This window comes from Anoplophora glabripennis, unplaced genomic scaffold (genome assembly GCF_000390285.2).
Source record: "Anoplophora glabripennis isolate ALB-LARVAE unplaced genomic scaffold, Agla_2.0 scaffold460, whole genome shotgun sequence".
NCBI lineage: Eukaryota > Metazoa > Arthropoda > Insecta > Coleoptera > Cerambycidae > Anoplophora > Anoplophora glabripennis.
In genome coordinates, this window is record NW_019416794.1 from 10,330 (window position 1) to 31,854 (window position 21,525).

The window sequence follows — 21,525 nt, forward strand, 5'->3', positions numbered from 1 at the left end:
CACCTTGTTCGTATAATACATTCGAAAAATGTTTACTTTGGGATACGCTTTGTATCTTTTTATATTTTACTTTAAAAAAACTTTACCCCAAATATTTTCCAAACGGAAAATATATCAGTTTGGAAATTCTACAAGGTGTTTTTGTTAAAGGCACATTTTTTAAATGTATTTAAAAGGCCTTTATTTAAAAAAAACACATTGATATGTTATTGACAAAATACAAAATGTGAATTATGTGTAATTTCTGAATAAAATGTATTTATTTATTACGTATTTATTTCATGGTCAAAAATTGCATTTGTAAAAATTATACAAGTGTTTCCCATCAAATAACACCAATACGGTACAACTTAATTAACTTCTGAAAATAGGCTTAAAATTCAATTGGGAATTTCAAAATGTCGTATACAGAGTGTTCCATTTGAAAATATTATGGTTTTGTGTAAATGGGACATCTGTATAATAGAAAATAATCTATAATTGTGTAGAAATTTGAATAAAACTTTTAATAATTAACAATATTCCATATTTCTATCATTATCAGTGATGCAATGAGTGAGATTTACCCTATATTGCTGTTTAATGTACATATTTATTTATTACAAAAGTATATATGGACGTCAACAGGATCAGTGCTGTGCTCTAAGTTTGGAGCAACCAAATCGAAAGGTCAAGAGCTCAGTTTAAAGCTTAGAACAGTGGTGGCTCGCCAGGTGACGCAAGTGACGCACCGTTTCACCTAAAATTTCCGTTTGGTTGTGCAATTTAAAATTATTTTCAATTTTATATAACTAAATTTTATAATTTAGATATAATTCTATATTGAAAATGTATTGTGTTTGTTTGTTTAATACACAGAATAGTTGCGCGGTGAACGCCTTCTAAAAAAACATTGCCTTCGTTTAGCGCGAACAAAAACCTCGTACCATACAAGGTATAGCATAAGCAAGTGACGCAGATAGAAATCAGTTTGTATTCCGCTTCACTTCGTAGTGTTGTTTACGGCGGTTGTCATGGCAACGAGGCGGCTAACACGTGAGTAAACTACGACGTGGGAGAACGAGTAGCATCACCATCGCCCATCGCTTTTAAATAGTTTATACGATACGACGCCCAATGCACGATTATAACGGTTCTTTATTAATATTTATTTTGTATCAATAATTATGGAAATGTCTGACCTTGAAAATTTGAACATTTTCGCCTGTGGCGCTTTTTTTTGTTTTTACTCAATCAATGAATATGCTTCACCTATTCTCAATGTCAGGAGCCGCCACTGGCTTAGAATCTGAATTTCTGAGAGCTGTGTGCATTTTTGGAAAATTCAACATGACGGCTTGACTATGGCATTTGAAAACCCTAAAAATGTGAACGTTGTTTCAAAAATTTACTCTGGATGGTACTACACATAATGAATCAAGTGGAAAATAAGTGCACAGTTGTAGTAGGGGTTGATGATCACAATTTTGCCACGGAGACATACCAAATTTCAAAATGACTCATAAGTCCGACATCCTGAATAATTATGAATCATTCGTATCTTATTTGCAATACCTAAGAACCTCGAAAAAATTAGTTAATAAAATTTCAAAACGATTGTCATTCTTGTCATTTACATTAAACTTTTGCTACAAGTCCGCCATCTTGAATCCACCATTTTGTAATTTTGAATCGTTCGTATCAGTTTTGTGATGAGTAATCCAGAAAAAACTAGGTAACATATTTTCGAAGCAACTGTCTCTAGGTATTCAGATTGGACTTCCATCATAAATCCGCCATCTTGGATTCGCCATTTTGAAATTGGTGTGGCAAAATTGTGACCACCAACCCTTACTACAACTGTGTAGATAGCTACTTATTTTCGATCTGATTAGTCATGTATAGGGCCATGCAGAGCAAAATTTTTTTAAAATTTTTTTTCATTTTTACAGTTTTCAAACACCATATTGAAGCCACCATGTTGAATTTTCCAAAAGCGCAACAGCTTTCAAAAGTACAGTTTCTAAGTTTTAAATTGAGCGTTCATTTTGGATACTCTAAACTTCAAATTTTGGGTACAACACTAATCCTGTTGACGTGAAATGTACCATATTTTTAAAAATTTTGTATTTCGAAGACATCAGTTTTTCAAAAGAAACGGAAGTAATCATTTTTGTGATTTGTCAGTGGCGAAACAATTTTTTTTAGATAGCTGCCACAGTCCATATTGCAACACTAAAATTAATTTTTTTTTTAGGTAACTGAACATTAATAAATCTAACCACCATGTATAATACCACATAAATCAAATATGGACGCATTATTGTTTTTGACTTTAATTGTAAGTATATAATTTTGAATTGTTTTTTTTATATTATGTACTTAATTTACAATTTGCATTAATGTACAGGATTTTCTGTTTCTAGGAATTTGTTTGTTTTTCTAAAGGATTTTTATTTTTCTTTTTGCAGCTTCTGCTCGTAGTCTCTAGAAGGGCTATTTTTCAACTCCTCAGTTTTGCATAAAATTAATTAGGATATTTTTCTGTTCTACTCCATAAAATTAATTTGTCTACAAAATCTAAAGTTATATCAGCAAAAATATTTCTAGGAGTTATATTCCGTAAATATTGTCCTACCACAATCGCGACGTCTGTAATGAATTTAAGAATTTGCATTTCGCTTCACGTCAAATTTTAACAATTTCCATCGACATTATCTAGCGTTTAATTCAGCACCTATACGGGGTATCCGAAAAACATATGTCATGGAGGCATTCCGTTGGTGCCGTGGACCCTCATGTGCCTGTTTAGGTTACCACTCTGACTAAACCTGAGTAAACACAATTTGCATTCGTACGGTTTCTCCCCGCTGTGTATCCTTAGATGTTTCGTGAGGGTGCTGCTGTCCGAGAAGGCCTTTTTGCACAACCTGCACCTGCAAAAAATAGAACATGTTCCAGTACAAAACTTTCATCCCAACTACCGATTGACAAGTAGATATCCCTGTATGTACAGGATGTTTTCTAAGTCCACATTATAAGGTTAGGAATTGTTTCTTAGAACTATGTAATTGTCTAATGGTGACATTTTCGAGATACAAAATTAAAAAATATACACGTTTGTTCAAATATCTCTGAAAATGTTCGACGTTGGTTGATGAAACTACTATACTGATTTCGGTAATTACTTATCAAATTTATAAAATACGCAGACACGGCGAATTTTGAAGGTCCTAAGGGCAATGTCTTCTAGTATTTCGGACTTTCGTTGAGTTATTTCAGAGGTTGCCACAGAAAACTGTAAAAATAATTTTAAATTAACCTTAGTCCAAAAATGCTTCATTTGAAATTTAAAGTTACAGGTATTAAAATTTGACTTTTGAGATGTTTTTTTCAATAATTCCAATAAGCGACATACGAAGTACATTCAGAAAATAACCGAACTGTTTGATTTAGGCGTCTAAAGTGTCAATGATGATTTTTGAGATGTGCAATTTGCTGGAACAACGACGCAACGTAAAATTTTGCGTGAAACTGAGGAAAACTCTCACAGAAACGTTTCAATTTTTGAAACAAACTTACGAATATGATGTAACCAATGGTTTTCACGATTTGAAAGTGGTCGTCAGTCAATTGAAGATGATCCTCGACCACGAAGGCCTTCGACTTCAACTGATGACTTCCTCGTTCAGAAAGTCAAAGATCTGGTGCATGCAAATCGCCGATTGACTGTCAAAGAAATTGCAGAAGAGGTTAGCATCTCAATTGGGTCATGCCATGAAATTTTGACTGAAAAATTGGCATGCATCGAGTTGCAGCAAAATTTGTTCCTCGTTTGATGACCGAACAACGGATAGAAAATCGTGTGGGCGTTTGTCGGTAACTCCTTAAACAATCCAATGACGATGAAACATTCATTCAAAGGATCATAACGGGAGACGAAAGTTGAATTTACCGCTACGACATTGAGACAAAAGTTCAATCATCACAATGGATTGGCAAAGGATCTCCAGCCCCAAGAAAGCACGTCAATCTCGATCGATTGTCAAAATGATTCTCACTATTTTTTTTTTTCGACTTTAATGGAATTGTGCAGTTTGCCTCAAGGTGAAACAGTAACCGTGTGTACTATCAATGCGTTTTACTATGGTGACGTGAAAAAATCCGCAAAAAGGGACCAGAGTTGTGGCGAGACAACTCATGGTTCTTGTACCGTGACAATGTGCTCGCACAATCAGCGTTGTCAATTCATCAGTATTGTGCCTCCCTCACCAGAGCTGGCTCCTTGCGATTTTTTCTTGTTTCCGAAATTAAAACCAATGCTAAAAGGACGCCCTTTTTAGACTATTGATGACATTAAAACAAATGCGTCATAGACTTTAAAAGCCATTTCAAATAAGCTATCCAGGACTGCTTCGTGAAATTGAAACACCGCTGGGAAAAGGGTGTGAATAGGTCAGGAAAGTGCTTTTAAGGAGACAAAAACCAATAATGTATAAAATTAATAATAAAGTTCGGTTATTTTGTGAACGGACCTCGTACGATATCTGATTCAAATTTAGTACACATTATAAGGGTGCGAAAAACAATAAAAATCATCATGAAACACTTCTTTCTGCATCAGTGGCGTGACCCATTCTTTATTTTAAAATTTTCCCCGTGTATGGGAAACAACTGCTGTACTGAACTGTACTGAATGCTCTAAAAATGATCTTATCAATTTCTCTTAAGATTCAACTCTCTGTTCCAAAGAATAGAAACTTAAAAAACTAATTAACTGAATATTTTAAAACATTTTAACAACTGTATTTATATGAACTTTTTTCTGTTCTTTTAAGGAAATGATTTAATTATACAAGCCTGAAAGAATAAGGAAAATATTATCTTCCAGTTTCTGCCTCTGCATGGACCCATGTACCTATAGAAAAAAGATATACACTGTAAACAAAATTGGTGTAAGTGAAAGCAATAAAGGCTTGGAGTCAAATATATTGAATACATTTTCACTCAATATTGGGCATTTTGATCATTTTACTCATTTGTGATGATATTTAAACTAAAACTGACTACATTCACTCAAATATAGGTACTCCTTAAATAAATTTTTCACATAAACTCGTATTTGGTGTACTTGTACCTAAATCAGAGTAAATGTCCTCATTACTGAGTGAGTTTAAATGTATATTAATTTCGAGTGGCGCCGTGAAGGTGGCACCACATACATATTGCATCTGTAATCTCGACCACAGTTGATAGCGTGATCGCCAGGAGAACAGACCTTAGCCGGCGGCGGTGGGTCTCAGCTGACGGGTCTTAGTCAGGACAGGAGGAGACCCCACGAAGTGAATTAATTTCAGCACGGTATATCCTAATTAATCATTTATGAGTGATTTATTTTTACACTCATTTAGTTAATTAAAAACCAAGTCTGAGTAAAAAATGACTCAATAATAGTTAAATTTAAATCATATTAGAGAAAAAGTCAACTCTAAAATGGTTTTATATACTGAGAATAGAGTCAAAAGTCGTTCAATTGATAGTTAGCAGTGAGTCAAACTCACTCATTTCTGATTCAATAGTTTCACTCAGTTGTACACATACCAATAGAGTGAAAATTTTACTCAATCGGGTGTGGACAAAAATTGATACATTATTGAGTAAAATTCAGTGAAATTTGATTGAATTTTTTTACAGTGATTGTAACAATCGATTCGTCTCTTTAAAGGAAAAATAAATAAAATCATATGGACCTTTTCGGAATAGCAAATGAAACCTTCTGTTTTTACTCAAAATCCAGCAAACTGACAAGAGGCATTTGTTGTGTAGAATCGATTAAAAATTCATAAATTCAGTTATTTTCCTAAAAAGGTTCACAGACGAGGAAAATATTTTCAAGAAGAGATTGCACATCTCCCTGTACGCCACTGATGCAGGAAATGAAATGTTTGTGATGATTTTTATTTATTAAATTTCAAAGATAATACTTTAACACCCTAAGGAATAAGTGGTTGCTGTACGATCTCTGTTTTAAGCTATATTCGAAAAACATCAACAAAAGATTTGTTTTTTAATGGAGTTGAAAATAATTTTTAAACAATTTTTTTATGCGTTTACAAATTTAAATGCCTTTTTTTAAAACGGTTCACTAGAGATATTATCAAGGAATACCTTTTTTAAGCAGAAAAATTGGGGGGAAATATTTTTCCAACCCAAAATGAAATATACCATGGCATAAAAAAGTTTTGGCAGTTTGAATGCTTCCTAATGGTCGCTTGTGGCGCCCTGTAGAAGATACAACGAAATCGTCGATAAATTCAGATTTATCATCCCAAAAAAACCCCGTATATGGAGTTTCACGAAATTAGCTCGAAGTAGTCGAAAGATATTAAAGAAAATGTTATTTATTTTTTGACACCCTGTAGCTCTGTTATTACCAATTTTTGGACTAAGGCAGGTATTAGTTAAATCGCTTTATTTTTAGCCGTACTGGTGGAGCGTTGTACAGACCCTTTAGACACTCTGTGTATTCCCTAACAAATCTAAAATTGGATGGCTGAAACAATCTATTTTTAAAATATTGAATTATACAGGGTGTTTCATAATGATGTGCAGATATTGTAATGAGGTGTTTAGAAAGTAATTTTAGGGGGGGTGGGGTACTTCCTATATATTTTATTGATTTGAGCCCTCACTGAGAAAATATTCATTTCTCAAAATAGCCGAAAAAATTTACTTTTTTTTTTCACGAAAACGGTTAAACTTAGAATTTTGGTACACGTTAACAACTAGTTGAATGATATTTTTTGGTAGTCTTTTTTTTCTGGTTTATGTCTTTGAATGAAAGAAATTGGCACCCCTTGGATTTATTTCTCTCACAACTTTTTTCTACGTTAGCCAATTCCAACAAGAATCCAACAATAGCTTTTAATACTACATTTCATTTAGAAACTTTTTTGACTCTTCCCATTTTTTCGTATACTTAATGGTTTACGAGCAAAAAAATTAATTATTTTTCCTTGCCGATTGTACACATAATTAGTATAACAGTTACCAAACACGATCGTCATTTTTGACATGATTTTTGCAAAAAATATATTTTTATCAATAGGAAAAGCTAAGCAAATATGAACTACTCCTCTACTTTTTTTGATCCAACATTCCACGTGACAACTTCTACGAGTTCTAAAACTCAACAGGGTCGACTTAGTAATCGTCTTTCTATTTACTATCAAAACACTCGTGGACTTAATTCTAAAACCGCTGATTTATTTAATCGAGCTCCCATTTTAATGTAATAGCATTAACAGAAACATGGTTGGACTCTTCAGTTTTTAACAGTGAATTATTCTGTAATAACTATAACGTATATCGGGTGGATCGCAATTTTACTGAAACTAATAAAGTGCGAGGAAGTGGTGTTCTTGTGGCTGTAGATCAACATTTTAAATCATCATTAGTTGAAATTGATAAAAGTAATCTGAATTCAAATATTGATTTGGTGGTCATTAAAATATCATTTGATTTTTCGACTTTGTTTTTGTTTGTCATTTATATTCCACCACCAGTAACTTGAAGTTTACTAGAAAATTTGTTTGATTTTGTTATGTCATTGGAATGTATATATGGCATGAACGTCTGCTTGTTGGGGGACTTTAATATTACTGCTTACTCAGAATTTTTGGATTCTGGACTTCAAAATGTCTCGGTTAACTCTCTTTTGAATTTTTTAAATTGTGTCAATTGTGTTCAAAGCAACACAATAAGAAATGCGAATAACAGAATATTGGACTTAGTAATCCACAACTGCGAGTGTTGTGTAATAGAAAGAGCGTATGATACAATTACTACTGAAGTAGATCATCCAGCTCTGTTAACATATTTAAATTATTATCAATCTAAGAATTTCAAACGGGAATTCCGAACTAATCTTGAACGCAATTTTAACTATAGGAAAGCCAACTTTGTTGAGTTATACAATGCCTTACTGAATACAGACTGGTCTGTTTTAAATTATGAGAAGACTGTTGACACAATGTGTGATATCTTTTATAATAAAATATATGAAATATTCGATGCATTTGTGCCAAGGTATGGTAAATTTCAAAAAAGTAAATATCCTCCCTGGTTCTCGCGTGACATCATTAGTGCTATCAAACAAAAAGCTAATTTCTATAAAAAATTTAAAATAACTGGAAGTGCTATGCAGTTGGATAATTTTAAAAGGTTGAGAAATAAAATAAAATCCGATATAAAGGAGTCTTATAATTTATTCATAAAAAAAGTCGGAACGCGATATCAAAAGTGACCCAAAACAATTCTGGACATTTATAAAGAAAAAGAGGAATTTGTCAAACATACCTACTACTATGAATTATAATACTAACACAATCACGTCTCTACCTGAAATTGTAAATTCTTTTGCGGACTTTTTTATGCAGTCGTTTTCGCATGATACCTCAATAAATTTGATTTTTCAAAATTATGTTTGTTACGCGCCTACTATTAACATTCAGTCTTTCTCAGAACAAGAAGTAGTACGCGCTATGAAAAAGTTGAAACCCAAATTAACAGCTGGACCGGATCTTGTGCCCTCATTTTTAATTCGCAACTGTATGTTTGTTTTTAGCAAACCTCTACAAATGTTGTCTCTGTCTAAAATCCAAAACAATACCTAGTATTTGAAAAACATCTAAAGTTAGTCCTATATATAAAAATTTGACAGATCTGATGTTAATAATTATATAGACCAGAGTCAATTATATGTAATTTTTGCAAGGTATTCGAGTTTTTGCTTCATGATTCAATTTTTTCTTTAACAAAAAATCTAATCTACCGTATCAGCATGGTTTCTTCAAAGGTAGGTCTACGGCAACAAATCTCATGATTGATACGCAAAACTTTGTGAATTAATAGATAATGGCCATCAAACTGATGTTATATATCTTGATACTAAAGCATTCGACCGCTTAGATCTTTTGCTCAATAAGCTTGCACATTTTGGTCTCTCTAATAACTTAATTGCGCTGTTTAAAAGTCTTATCTTAATTGTCGTACTCAATATGTTGAGATTAGTGGCTTTAAATCAACTCGATATGTTGCAGTATCCGGCGTGCCACAAGGTTCCGTGTTACGTCCACTGCTATTCAATATTTTTATTAATGACATAGGCCATAAACTCAATGCAAAATTTTCGTTATACGCTGACGACGTAAAATTGTATAAAAGAGTCGAATGTACACAGGACTGTATTGAACTTCAAAAAAATCTGGAGGTGATTGGGGAATGGTGTATATCAAATGGGCTTCAATTAAACATTAAAAAATGCAATAGTATATCATTTACTAAAAAAAAAGACGCCAACTGCATGTCACTATTCACTGAATGGCAATCGTATTTCTAGAGTAGATATGTTTAGGGATCTAGGTGTCCTATTTGACACGAAACTATCTTTTTCTCATGACATAAATACTGTTATTTCTGAGGCATTAAAATTATTTGGTTTTATTGAACGATGTACACGTGATTTCTCAAATTGTCATGTAATTAAGATACTTTACACATCATATGTTAGATCTAAATTGGAATATGCGGCAGTTGTTTGGGCTCCGAGCTATGATGTCTACGATACCAAATTCGAGGGAATACAGCGAAAGTTTTTGAAATATTTGACATATAAAAGCGTTGGTTTTTATCCCGAGCAGGGTTTTCCACATGATGACTTGTTAAGGAGATTTAACTTTTCTTCATTAAAAAATCGCAGAGAATACTTTATGCTAATCACATTGTATAAGATAATTAACAATCTTATTGATTGTCCTGATATTTTATCAAGATTAAATTTGTATATACCCAGAACAATTCAAAGGCATTTTAATGTATTTTATTTAACTACACCGAGAACGAACGCTTTAAAATTATCTCCGTTATATTTAATGTGTGATGTATGCAACAGTCAATTAAATTTTAATATTTTTAGCAGTACCTACTCTGTCAGCCGTTTCCAGAGCATTGATTCATTGAAAACTCTGGCATTATCTTTCTTTCTTTTTTTATCATAATTTGTGTTATTCAACTTTTTTATTGCTATTTTCTTGTTTTGTTAACTTATGTAAGATGTGTTTGTGCTTTTTCTTGCATTTTCTTGTCATGCTTTGTAATTGGATATATACCTGTAAGGCAAGGACTTCTTAAATAAATAAATAAATAAATAAATAAATAAATAAATAAATAAATAAATAAATAAACTAAAAAATAAACTAATTTAAAAAAATTAAAGCTAATTTTTTCGGCCATTTTGAGATTTGAATATTTTCTCAGGGGTACTCAAATCGAAAAAATGTATTGGAAATACCCCCCTAAAAGTACTTTTTAAACGCCTCTTTAAAATATTTGCACACCATTATGAAACACCCTGTATATTGAATTATTGATTTAAATATTGAATAATTTTCAGTAATTTGTCTTAATAAAACATCATAAATCATCACAAAATAGTTCTGTTTTATGGTATCTCATCTTATGTAAATCATTTTGTGTCTTCCTTCCCGGAACAAGCCACCCTCCTACCTGTATGGCCTCTCTCCGGAATGCGTGCGCATGTGCGTCGTTACCGAGGAGCTCTGGGAGAAGCGCCTGTCACACACCGGACACCGAAACGGCTTTTCCCCGGAGTGGGTGCGCACGTGCGCCGTCAGGTTGGCCGCCTGCGAGAAGGACTTGTTGCAGTCGATGCAGCGGTAGGGCTTTTCGCCGCTGTGGGTGCGCAGGTGGGTCTTCAGAGTGCTGGGCCGGGCGTAGCTCTTCCCTGAAACAGGGGCACGATTACTGAAACGTTTCAGCTTCAGGTCTGATTTACTAAACTAAACTAAAAGGAAACGGACAACGTTGTATTTGACATTAGTAATTCAAAAAGTTTTTTACTTAAGTAGACTTGTTAATATCAAATATCTATTATTATTTTTATTTACACTATTCAACAGGCCACAGCCCAATAGGCAATACAATATTGATATAAACAAAAAAATTATACACGGACATAATTAAATATGACACACTAAGAAGTACAAACAAATGGGGTACAGTAATAACAGAGGAAAACAAAATTTTAAATACAGGTCAAAAAAGTCATGCAAAAAATAATAGAGAGTTCTATTTTATTTTAATATAAAGTAATTTTCTTAAGATGAGTTAAATTGCAGGAAAAAACGTGTGTAGAAGTAGAGATTTCGCAAGCTAATTGCAAATTCAGTCGTTTTATAAAATGCCTAAATGTTTTTAAAATGCCTAGGCAAATCGTAAAAATGATGTGTAAATATCGGAGATATTAAAGAGGGGAGAATACGCATATACCACTGCGCATAACTTTTTAGGTGGAAGGGCTTGGAGGCCGCCATTTTTACATCACAATGTCATTTTGATGGTGGATGTCCTATTATTAACTTGATATAGTGAAAGTTTAGAATTATTTGAGTGTTTTGTTAAGCAAAATGAGTTGTAGTGTAAATACTTGTGGGTACACATGTTCGCAAGTGACCCATTTTTAAGTACAACGTCAAGAGCGCCAGCGAGACGCTGCCCCGACGCACCAGGGTTCCCGGAAGACGACCCCGGCAGACTGGCGCCAAGGATCAGGTACTTCTGCGAAACACTCCGCACCACGAGGACGGACTCTCCAAAGAACACTCGCCCCTTCAACACGTCTTTTCCGCAAACTTAGTTTTTAGTAAAATACTTTATTATTACCGTTGGGAGAGCGTTTTATTCTTGCTGTACAGCGAAAGCAACCCTCATACTTGTAAAAACATCAAGCGTTTTAAGCCCACAGGAGTTACATTTCACAGGAATTTTTATAATATTAATTTACAAAATTATACGAAATTTGTGTTTTCTTCATTTATTTTGTAGATTTCCACGAGATGAGAAAAACGCAGTGGCTACAAGCTATAGGTGAAAAACAATGTAGCTGTGATACAGTTAAATATAAATTCGTCTGTTCTCAGTATTTTAAAAAATCAGATATAGGAAGAACGCCAGACAAAGTGTATCTAAGACCTAATGCCGTTCCATGTCTGTCTATTGGTGAAATTGCAGAAGTCTCCATTCCTGCTGATGAGAATATGACACTATAGTAGGATCGTATTCGATGCAAAAAGTTGTCGGTCTTTTATCAAAGGAAAACCGTGTCATTATTTTTAGGAGGCGTAAGATGAACCATTTCAAATTTAAAATGAAATTCAATGTTAAATCTGAAATACCGCTGCATACGCACTGTGTTCTGGTAGTAGCTGTAGTCGCCCAGGTGCATCGAGTGTACGAAGTGGTCGGTTATACGTTAAATACTAACCTGGCGAGCTTGATCGTAAAACAGAGAGCGCCTCCAAAAAACAAGTAAACAACAGTGGCGCGTACAGAGGTAAAATGTAGTACATATGTGGAAATTAAAAAACAAACTGGATTTATAATAAATTACATTTAAAATAAATAGTTTATGAGAATAAAGGAATTTTTGAAGAAAAAGGGTGCCAGGCGTGAACTGATCTCCTCGTCCCTTCATAATGTATAAAGAAATTATTCAATTTCTAAAACCCTTAAAAGCGGACTGCATTGGATCCCTTGACAGGCAATGATTTTATTACTTTGCATCGAATATGATTCTACTATAGTTGCTTCATCATCACGTGAGCTACCTGTTTCTTTGCTAGAACAATTTGCAGAGGATCGGTCTCATGCAAGGACAAGGAAGAAAAAAAGAAAGCAAGAGAATGAGGTTTGTTTTCAAATTCCATAAAATTACACTTTCTCGAAGTTATCATAAGTAAAACATCGTAAAACTAAAGTTGCTATTAAGTATTGCCTAGTAAATTTTACTTTAATGCACAACTTTTAAAATTCCACAAATATCAACTACCTACTTAATTATTTAAGTTACATACTCAAAATTTTTAATTTGATTATCACAGTTTTTAATTGGGTTTATTTGTTTTTAGGTGGATTACACATTCCCTCATTCCCCGTGGTAAAAATTTGCTCTGCAAGTCAACAGTGCATCAGACACGTTATGGAAATAACAGGAAGGACAATACCATCGGAAAAACATTTTTTTACAACATTTGTTTTGGCTGTGGCTCAGAAATTCTATTTTTCGGACCTAGTGAATCATTTTATCACCTTCACCTATGCGGAAGAGAACCATAAATTTTTACTTATTAAAATTAATATTATCACCTGCTACAGCCGCAGATTTTACAATCTTTCAAAATCCTACTCTGAAAAGATTCATGGTGCAAACGTAAGACATCAAGTAACTAAAATACTAAAGCTATTTATGTATTTATAGGTTTTAGGTTAAGTATTAAAAACCTGTTTCTATTATATAATACTATATTATACGTGTTTCTATTATGTAATTATATATTTACATATTTTTTTTAAATTGCGTTTTATTCTTATTGTTAATAATTTATTGCTGTAGTTATGAAATCGAATACTTTGAAAATGATGCAGATGATATCGATTTTTAAAATTTGGCGCCAGAAATTGACATTATTGAGGTAAAAATGGCGGCCTCCTGGACTGCTATACTCGCGCAGATCCTATGTGTCCTTCTCTAATATCTCTGGTAAATACATTTTTTACAATTTGACTGAAAACTTTACGCGTTTTTATAAAACATGGGATAGCTATATGACTTATTATAAATGCATCATAATTTCCATGTTCTTTAGAATATGATTGACTTTCTCCAGTCGTTTTCGAAACGACTAAAAATTGGGCATTGGGCATTTCATGAAATATTAATATATTATTCGTACAATATTGCATACAAATAAGAACTATTTTTTAATTCTATACAAGGTGTTTCAGTTCGAGTGAATCAAACTTTTAACCACAAATAGAACTCGATAAATAATTCAGAATTTCCTTATAAAGCAAGGCTCTAAGTCCGTTTTTACTGTACAGGGCCGTATTGGTCGGATGTTAAAATCATATTATTTAAGAAATCTTTGGTATACTTATAACAAATTTATTCAAATTTGGTGTGGTGTTAACATTTGCACACGTGTATAATTTATTGTAAAATTTATAAATTTTTGTGGGTCAGTGGCGTAGGAATGGTTAGTAAAGCGGGATTTCTTTACCCCAACTTCTACGCTAATGACCTAATAATCATTTGGGATTCATTTTTAGATTCCGTTATATCTGTTTGAAACAAACGGACCGTTGAATGAGCAAAGATACCTGTAATTGCTTCACAATGGCACAAATGAAATTTTAGAGGAGGTGCCATTGAATATGCTGTCCACCGCACTGTAGCGTAACAAAAAAATGAGCTCAGAGGGGAAATTCACCACATTACGAATGCAATAAATAATACACAAGAGTGAGAGATATTTTTAATTTACCAGTCGTTTCGACGATTTAAAAACATCTTATTTAATATTGTTTCGAATTCTAAGTTAATGCGTGACATTATAATAATATTAATTTAAAATTTATTTCCTATCCTTAAGAAACTAAATTTCTTATCAGAAGAAGGGTGTCCCATAAAACTGAAATTTTCGGTAAAACATATACTATACCGATTTTCAACAAGTATACCTTTTTTATGTAGAATTGTCCACGAAATCTAAAAATGAATCCCAAATGATTAGGTCATTGGCGTAGAACTTGGGGTAAAAAAATCCCATTTTACTACCCATTCCTACGCCACTGATCTACAAAAATTTGTAAATTTTACAGTAAATTATGCACATGTATAAATGTTAAAATCACACCAAATTTAAATCAATTTGTTATAAACATACCAAAGATGTCGTAAATAATATGATTTTAACAACCGACCAATACGGCCCTGTACAGTGAATACGGTGAGACTTAGACCCTTGCTTTATAAGACAATTCTGAATTATTTATCGAGTTCTATTTGTGGTTAAAATTTGATTCACTTGAACTGAAATACTGTTATATTTGATTTTTTTAACAATAATTGTTCAGTTCTAAATCTATAAAGCTTAAAATATGTGTTTGGTATGTTACTTATTTGAAGAAGCTCCGTTCTGGGTCTTCTAACACCTTGTAGCCCAAGTTTTTGAAGTGAAAATAGTAAAAAAATACTGTTAATTTAGGTTTGTTTACATAATATACCGCGTACAAACTCATAACATGAAGTGGAAAACTAATGTAGAAACTAGAAAATTAATAATCCGCATCTGCCTTACAATTCGCCTAACTCGAGAGCAGTCTCATTATAATACGACTGAATATGTTCAGTTTATTCTAGGCGCAATGAAAAAATAATGGCTATTGCGTTCATCTTACAATAAGACTTATTCGGCGTTTTGTAAAAGTTTTCAGTCAAATTGTAAAAAAGTTGTATTTATACATCATTTTACAATTTGCCTAGTAATTTATAAAACTCTAGGTATTTTATAAAAAGACTGAATTTGCAATTAGCCTGCGACAGACACATTATTATAAACATTGCGTATATTATTATGTAGCGAAGAATACTTTGTAATATTTGTTCACATCGTGAATAAGTAAAACAAATCCAGTTGTGTAAATTAAGCTTACTTATTTGATATTAGTATTTGGTTCAGCCGATTTGATAATGGAGTAATTTAAACACAAATTTTAAACGTCTATTAATAAGTTCAAAACGACCTAGTAGAACTGACAGAAAAGCCAATAGGAGGGTATTCACCATCAATTCAAAAAGAAGCAAATTAAAAAAAAAACATTTGACGGGGTCCTGTTGAGTATAGTTAAGTAAAAAACTAAAAAAATTTCTAAGCAGATATGAAAAATGAATGAGCAGGACTTCAGTAGCATATCATTAAAAACTAGTTTTTCTTCTTAAAATTTCTGAGGATTCTAAAACTGGAATATTGCCATTAAGGCATTGGCGTGCCAATATATTTTTTTAACGAAATAGTAAAACGCATCCATAGTAAGCACGCCACTGCTATATCTATTAAAGTAAAAATCGGCACGTTTGTAGAAAGCAATTCAGCAAATATCGCCACGCAAAGAAATATTCTTTTATTCCTCCAAAAATACTCACCACATATTCGGCATACGTTGGGTTTTTGACTCTCTTCCTCCAACAAGCTTATGCTGTGCCTTCTCCTCGGTGACGAAAAGCACATGGGTACGGGTTTGTAGGTAGTGGTGGTTAAAACTGGCGTTTCTTGTGGCGGCCTAAAATCGGCCGTGAACGAATAAGTTGCTCCTCCATATGAAGGACTTAACAGACCCTGGCTCTGGTAACTCTGTGTGTTTGGTTGAGAGGCGCTATTCCACTGTACCTTCATAAAAAATATTAACTAAAGTAAAACATACTTTTTTAACTTAAATTTATCATTTTGCATATTTTATAATATTTGGTGTTAAATTTTGTTCGAAAGTGGTCAAAAGTAAAACATCTGTTGCGAAAATGTAAAATACAAGTTATGTACAGGATGGTCCATTTTCGAAGGGAATTCAGGATTCAGGGTATCAGAAACTATGCTGATAAATTTGACACTACGTGCTCGATTTTCATGGCAAACTCAACTGTCAAATCAGAAGTTTGCTATCTTCATTTGTTTCTAAGTTACAGGGCGTTTCTCATTTTTTAACATGTCTGTATCTCAGCTGTTAAATAAATTAAAGTTACAGTGAGAGCTACTCAAGACTAATTCCTTAGCGTAGAATTGAATGCCGTATTAGATTTTTAGTAGATCCTAAGATTCCGGAGTGATGGCCCAAAGTTACTATATTTTTTTAATGGAAATCGTAGCTGGGCATGGCCAAAAAAAAGGACACCATGTAACTCAGAATAAATGAAGATAGCAAATTTATGATTTAACAATAGAGTTTATCATGAAAATCGAGCTCTAGAAAGTGGTTTCAGATTTATCATATCTTTAGTAGTTTCTGAAATAATAATATTTCAGGATGTGTTTCTTTCAATTATTCTAAGAAGAATGTCCTAAACGGTTTACTCCCTAGAAAATTCATAAATTCAGTGTTTTTTTTTAACTTTTGATGGTACTTAATACTATTTAAGGCCACATGCCACATTTATAACAAAAAATTCCCATAATATTTTTTCTATTGCACGAGAGGTTTTATAGTTATTGTTGATTTATTCAAATGTGTAGTAAAATTATTTTAGATGAGAAGCAATAAATAAAAAGCTTGATTCGAATTTCCGAAATAAGCTGTCGATATTCTGGGGTACATACTCAGTATCTCCAATTAACATATTATACAGGGTGTAACCTTGAGTGGAAGTCATATTTATACAGAGGCTTCCTTTGACCTTCAGAAACACGTACCAATAGTTCATTTTTTCAAATTCCGTCGTAAAAACTTATTTTTTTAACCTTTTTTAGTAATTTTCGTACCCCACCGCTGGAGAAGTTAGTGTAACCTCAAATAACGGCGCGCTTAATCGTAGCGCATGTACAATTCCACACTATTCGCCGCGAGTTACTTTTCTTGAGTGGGTGTTCGCCACACAAACAATACCTTACAAGTAACCCAGCAAAAAACTCAAGCAGTAATCAATAATGACAAATGAAATACAAAAAAATAATGTTGATGACTTCCAGTGATAAAAACATTCAAATTCACAGTTATATATAGTCCCCAGATGTGGAACAACAACTGACACACTTCGCTTCGTCATGATTTACCAGCACTATCTCCCTTCACATGCATTATAGGTTTCCTACAATTCATGTGTTTGTAATACATGATTACAGTGGCGGCGCACACAAATATTAAAGTGCATTTCAAAAAAATAATTATAACTCGACTATTTATTAAATTTAAAAAATATATATTTCAGATTCGTATTCAGGGGAATACGTATTATATTCCTAAAAACCTGACCCCCACTTAAAGTTGAACCCTGTATATAACTGCAATGACTCCTTGACTAAATTAAACCACTAAACTAAGTTTCATCAATCTGTGTCAAACATATTCACATATTTACATAGATTGTATTACATAGAGATATTTACATAAATGTAACATTATTCAAAAACTTTTACACCTTAACTAAGCCGTTTAATATATGTACTCGTATGTAGGCTCATAGAAAGCACCTCCTGAAATATTTTTACGTACCTACCTAAGTTAGGCTCTGTACGTGTAAAAATAAAAAAATACATATTTTTGACTGAAAATTGTACAAAATTAATTTTATATGTATTTACTTTTAAACGTATTTACTTAATACGTTGCCTGTAAAATTACTTTATCATCTCGAATTCTATTTCTACAAGATGCGTTCCAAAGTAAACAGGACTTTTTAAAAAATAGTAGAACAAAAAGTCTTTTTTGGTTAAATCGATTTATTTTATTCAAAATAGTCCATTTCCTACTCAATACAGCGATTTAAATGCTCGAAAAGCATATGGAATAAGCATTTTATATCGTCGGCCGGGATGTCCTTCAAGATGTCGCAAGTCCACAAAACGCTTTCCTTTCATCGGTAAATGCACCTTTCCGAAAATGTAAAAGGCGCACAGTGCCAAATTAGGCAAATACGGGGAATGGTTGACAGTTAAAATGCGATTTTTACTCAAAAAATCGGTCACCAGCCGAAAACACCAGCTTCCTTCTGCGCGATATTCTGGCCGAATACCTACGACAAATACGATTCATCAAACGCTTCAGAACGCCAAGATAGAATTGTGCATTAACGGTTTGTCCCTGTGGAATGAACTCTTTGTAGAAATGGTCTTGAAATCGTAAAAACAAATCAACATTGTCTTCACTTTTGACTTCTCCAAAGGATATTTTTTTAATTTTGACTCATCTGACGCCTTCCACTCAGCATTTTGATGCTTGGTTTGTAGATCATACTGAAAACACCACGTTTCATTACTAGTCACAATGTTATAAAGGAAGTTTTGCTCCTTTTTGTTCTTCTTGTTGACCTCCGTCTTGATTGTTGAATTCTGAGCAATTTTTGGTCGTCAGTCAACTTGTGCGAAACAAACCGTGCACACACTTTTCGGTAGCCCAAATGTTCAGAAATTGATGTTTTTGAGATGTTCAATTCTGATTCTATGAATTTCAATGTAGATTTTGGCAGATATTCGATGAATTCATGCACAGTTTTGATGGAATTTGTGGTGGTCACGGATTTCGATTAGCCAACATGTTGCTTATTATTTGTCCTCACGATCGTTTTTAAACCGCCACTCATGAACTCTGCTACTGAATAAAAAATCATCACCATAAACTTGGTCCAAATTTTACCTAGTTTAAACAAAACTTAATATTAGCTCTTTGTTCTATGCTCATTTTTGTACGGATAACACAAACATACTGTCACTTCAGATACAATAACTCCTCTTCTATTCGTCCAAAAGTCATGAAATTTTGTTAGTACATCAGTGAAGGATCTACCTTTCCGGTGCATCTAATTGCCAATAGATGGCCTTTGAAACGCAATTTGTATTTAATTAAAAATGAGACCTAGTAACACATTCATGCTATTCCGAATTGCTGTTGTTACATTGTAAAATGTTCACTTTATTTTAATTGTTTTAATATTTTTAAGAATGTAGAAAAGATGATCCGTTAAAATTAAACTAATTTATAAATAGGTTCATGTGAATTTAGTTTGTTCGGTATCTTAATTAAGAAAATATTATTTTAATTGGATAATTTCAGCGTAAGGCAAAATAATGTCACTTCATTGATCAAGTCATGACTAAAAACTTAACTTTCTCATATATGGGTAGAAAATTATATTTCGAACAGAATTGTAAACCAGTAATAAAATAAATTCCTTGACAAGCATAATAAAGATAAAGTAAATCCAATATAAAAAGTATAAGCAATCCACATATGTTACTTATATGATTTCCTAGAGTTAAAAATAACTCTAGTGGTGATCTGCAAACTCGAGACTTTTACTTAAATCGAGAAAAATGAAGGTAAAACTCTTTGCTCACAGAAAATAGTAAAACCAAATTTGAAAATATTATCACGAAATAATAACATATATTTTTCCTTTTTCTATAAATTATTATGGATTTAGTATGAATTGACAATACAAATTTTAATTGCCTCAAGATCTCAAAACAACTTTATTAGTTTTTGGCAGGATGCATAATCAGTACAGTATACAGGGTGTCCGCAAATTTCACCGACAACGTTTGACTGCATATTCACGACGATAAATAAATACGATCTACAAAAAAAAAAAGTTAAATAAAATGTTGATTTTTGAGTTACACGCCTTCAAAGTTATCAAAAATAAAATTAATTTAATTAAGAACTTCATAACCCTTTTACCGATCGCGTTAAAATTTGGCACATTTATTTAGACTATTATGGCATATATATCTTAGAGCCTTAGTCGAATCGATATAATGGGTGATAATTTTCTCCGATTACCTCTCCCTTTCAGCAGTCCACACTTTTACAGTGGTCGTATTTTTTCAAACGGGTAGCAACATTGAAAAGGTCGTTTTATTTAAAAAAAAGCATTGTCTCTTGAGGTTATCGCCTACTGAAAGCCATTCTTAAGAAAAATTGCATTATTTGCAGGTCTGTATGTTTCGGTTTGTGTAGCAATGTCACGAATTTAATACTTTAAGTTGAGTAGGCGATGAAAACAAGATGTTGATTGCTGTGGCTATCAGGTAATGTCATTATTGTCGTGTTTGTTTAGGATTCTCATCACTCCACACATGCAAATTATGAAAATATATAACTCGGTTCCTTGTAAAACAAGATTCGTCAGTATAAAATAATTTTTGAAGCAAATTATTATCTTCTGCGAAGCCATTCACCAACCAGTGGCAAAACTGTAAACGTGCGTTAGGATCTAAATTTTCAAGTTCTTGAACCGGAGTTAAATGAAATACACGAAGAAGTTGCTTTTTTTAAGTTTTGTGACCATTCGTTTTACATCATTTAATTATCTAGATACACTGCGGACACTTCATAATTTGCATGTGTGGAGTGATGAGAATCCTAAAGAAAAGTGACAATAATGACCGACATTACCTGATAACCACAGCAATCAACATCTTGTTTTCATCGCCTACTGAACTCAAAGTTTTAGACTCAAAAACCAAAATGTTTTTATTTAACTTTTTTTTCGTAGACCGTATTTATTTGTCGTCGTGAATATGTAGTCAAACGTTATCGGTGAAATTTGTGGACACCCAATATTTGGTAGACATTCATTAGGTATGATGGAGAATGTAGATGTATTTTTTATCACAAGTAAATTGATATGCTGAAAAGTTCTCTGGTTGACAAGTTCCTCAAACTAATTCGCTGCAATTGACTGAAAGTTGTGAGAAAAATATACCTTTTAGCTCGTACTAGAGAAAACAGTATGTAAAGAATGTAGATGTGGAGGAAGCTGTTTCAAATACTACCGAAGAAACTTCACACACAAGTGTAAGAAGAATTGCAGTTGAAGTACATTATTTCAATGTGAAGTCTATAGAACATTAAAAGAACAACAATTATGGCCCTATCACCTAATAGGAGTTCACGAAACTTTACCTAATAACACTTTAG

General features: G+C 32.9%; 1 protein-coding gene across 1 annotated transcript in view; it reads right to left on the reverse strand.

Moving 5' to 3' along the window:
• Positions 1 to 2,743: 2,743 nt before the first annotated feature.
• LOC108911355 (protein glass-like) overlaps positions 2,744 to 21,525 on the reverse strand; it is a 40,612-nt gene continuing 21,830 nt past the window's right edge. Inside the window, exons 4-6 of the mRNA XM_018716269.1 lie at positions 16,043 to 16,286; positions 10,546 to 10,783; positions 2,744 to 2,915 (exon numbers count right to left, since the gene is read on the reverse strand). Coding sequence (XP_018571785.1) covers positions 2,744 to 2,915; positions 10,546 to 10,783; positions 16,043 to 16,286 — 654 coding nt within the window. The remainder of the gene's footprint in view (positions 2,916 to 10,545; positions 10,784 to 16,042; positions 16,287 to 21,525) is intronic.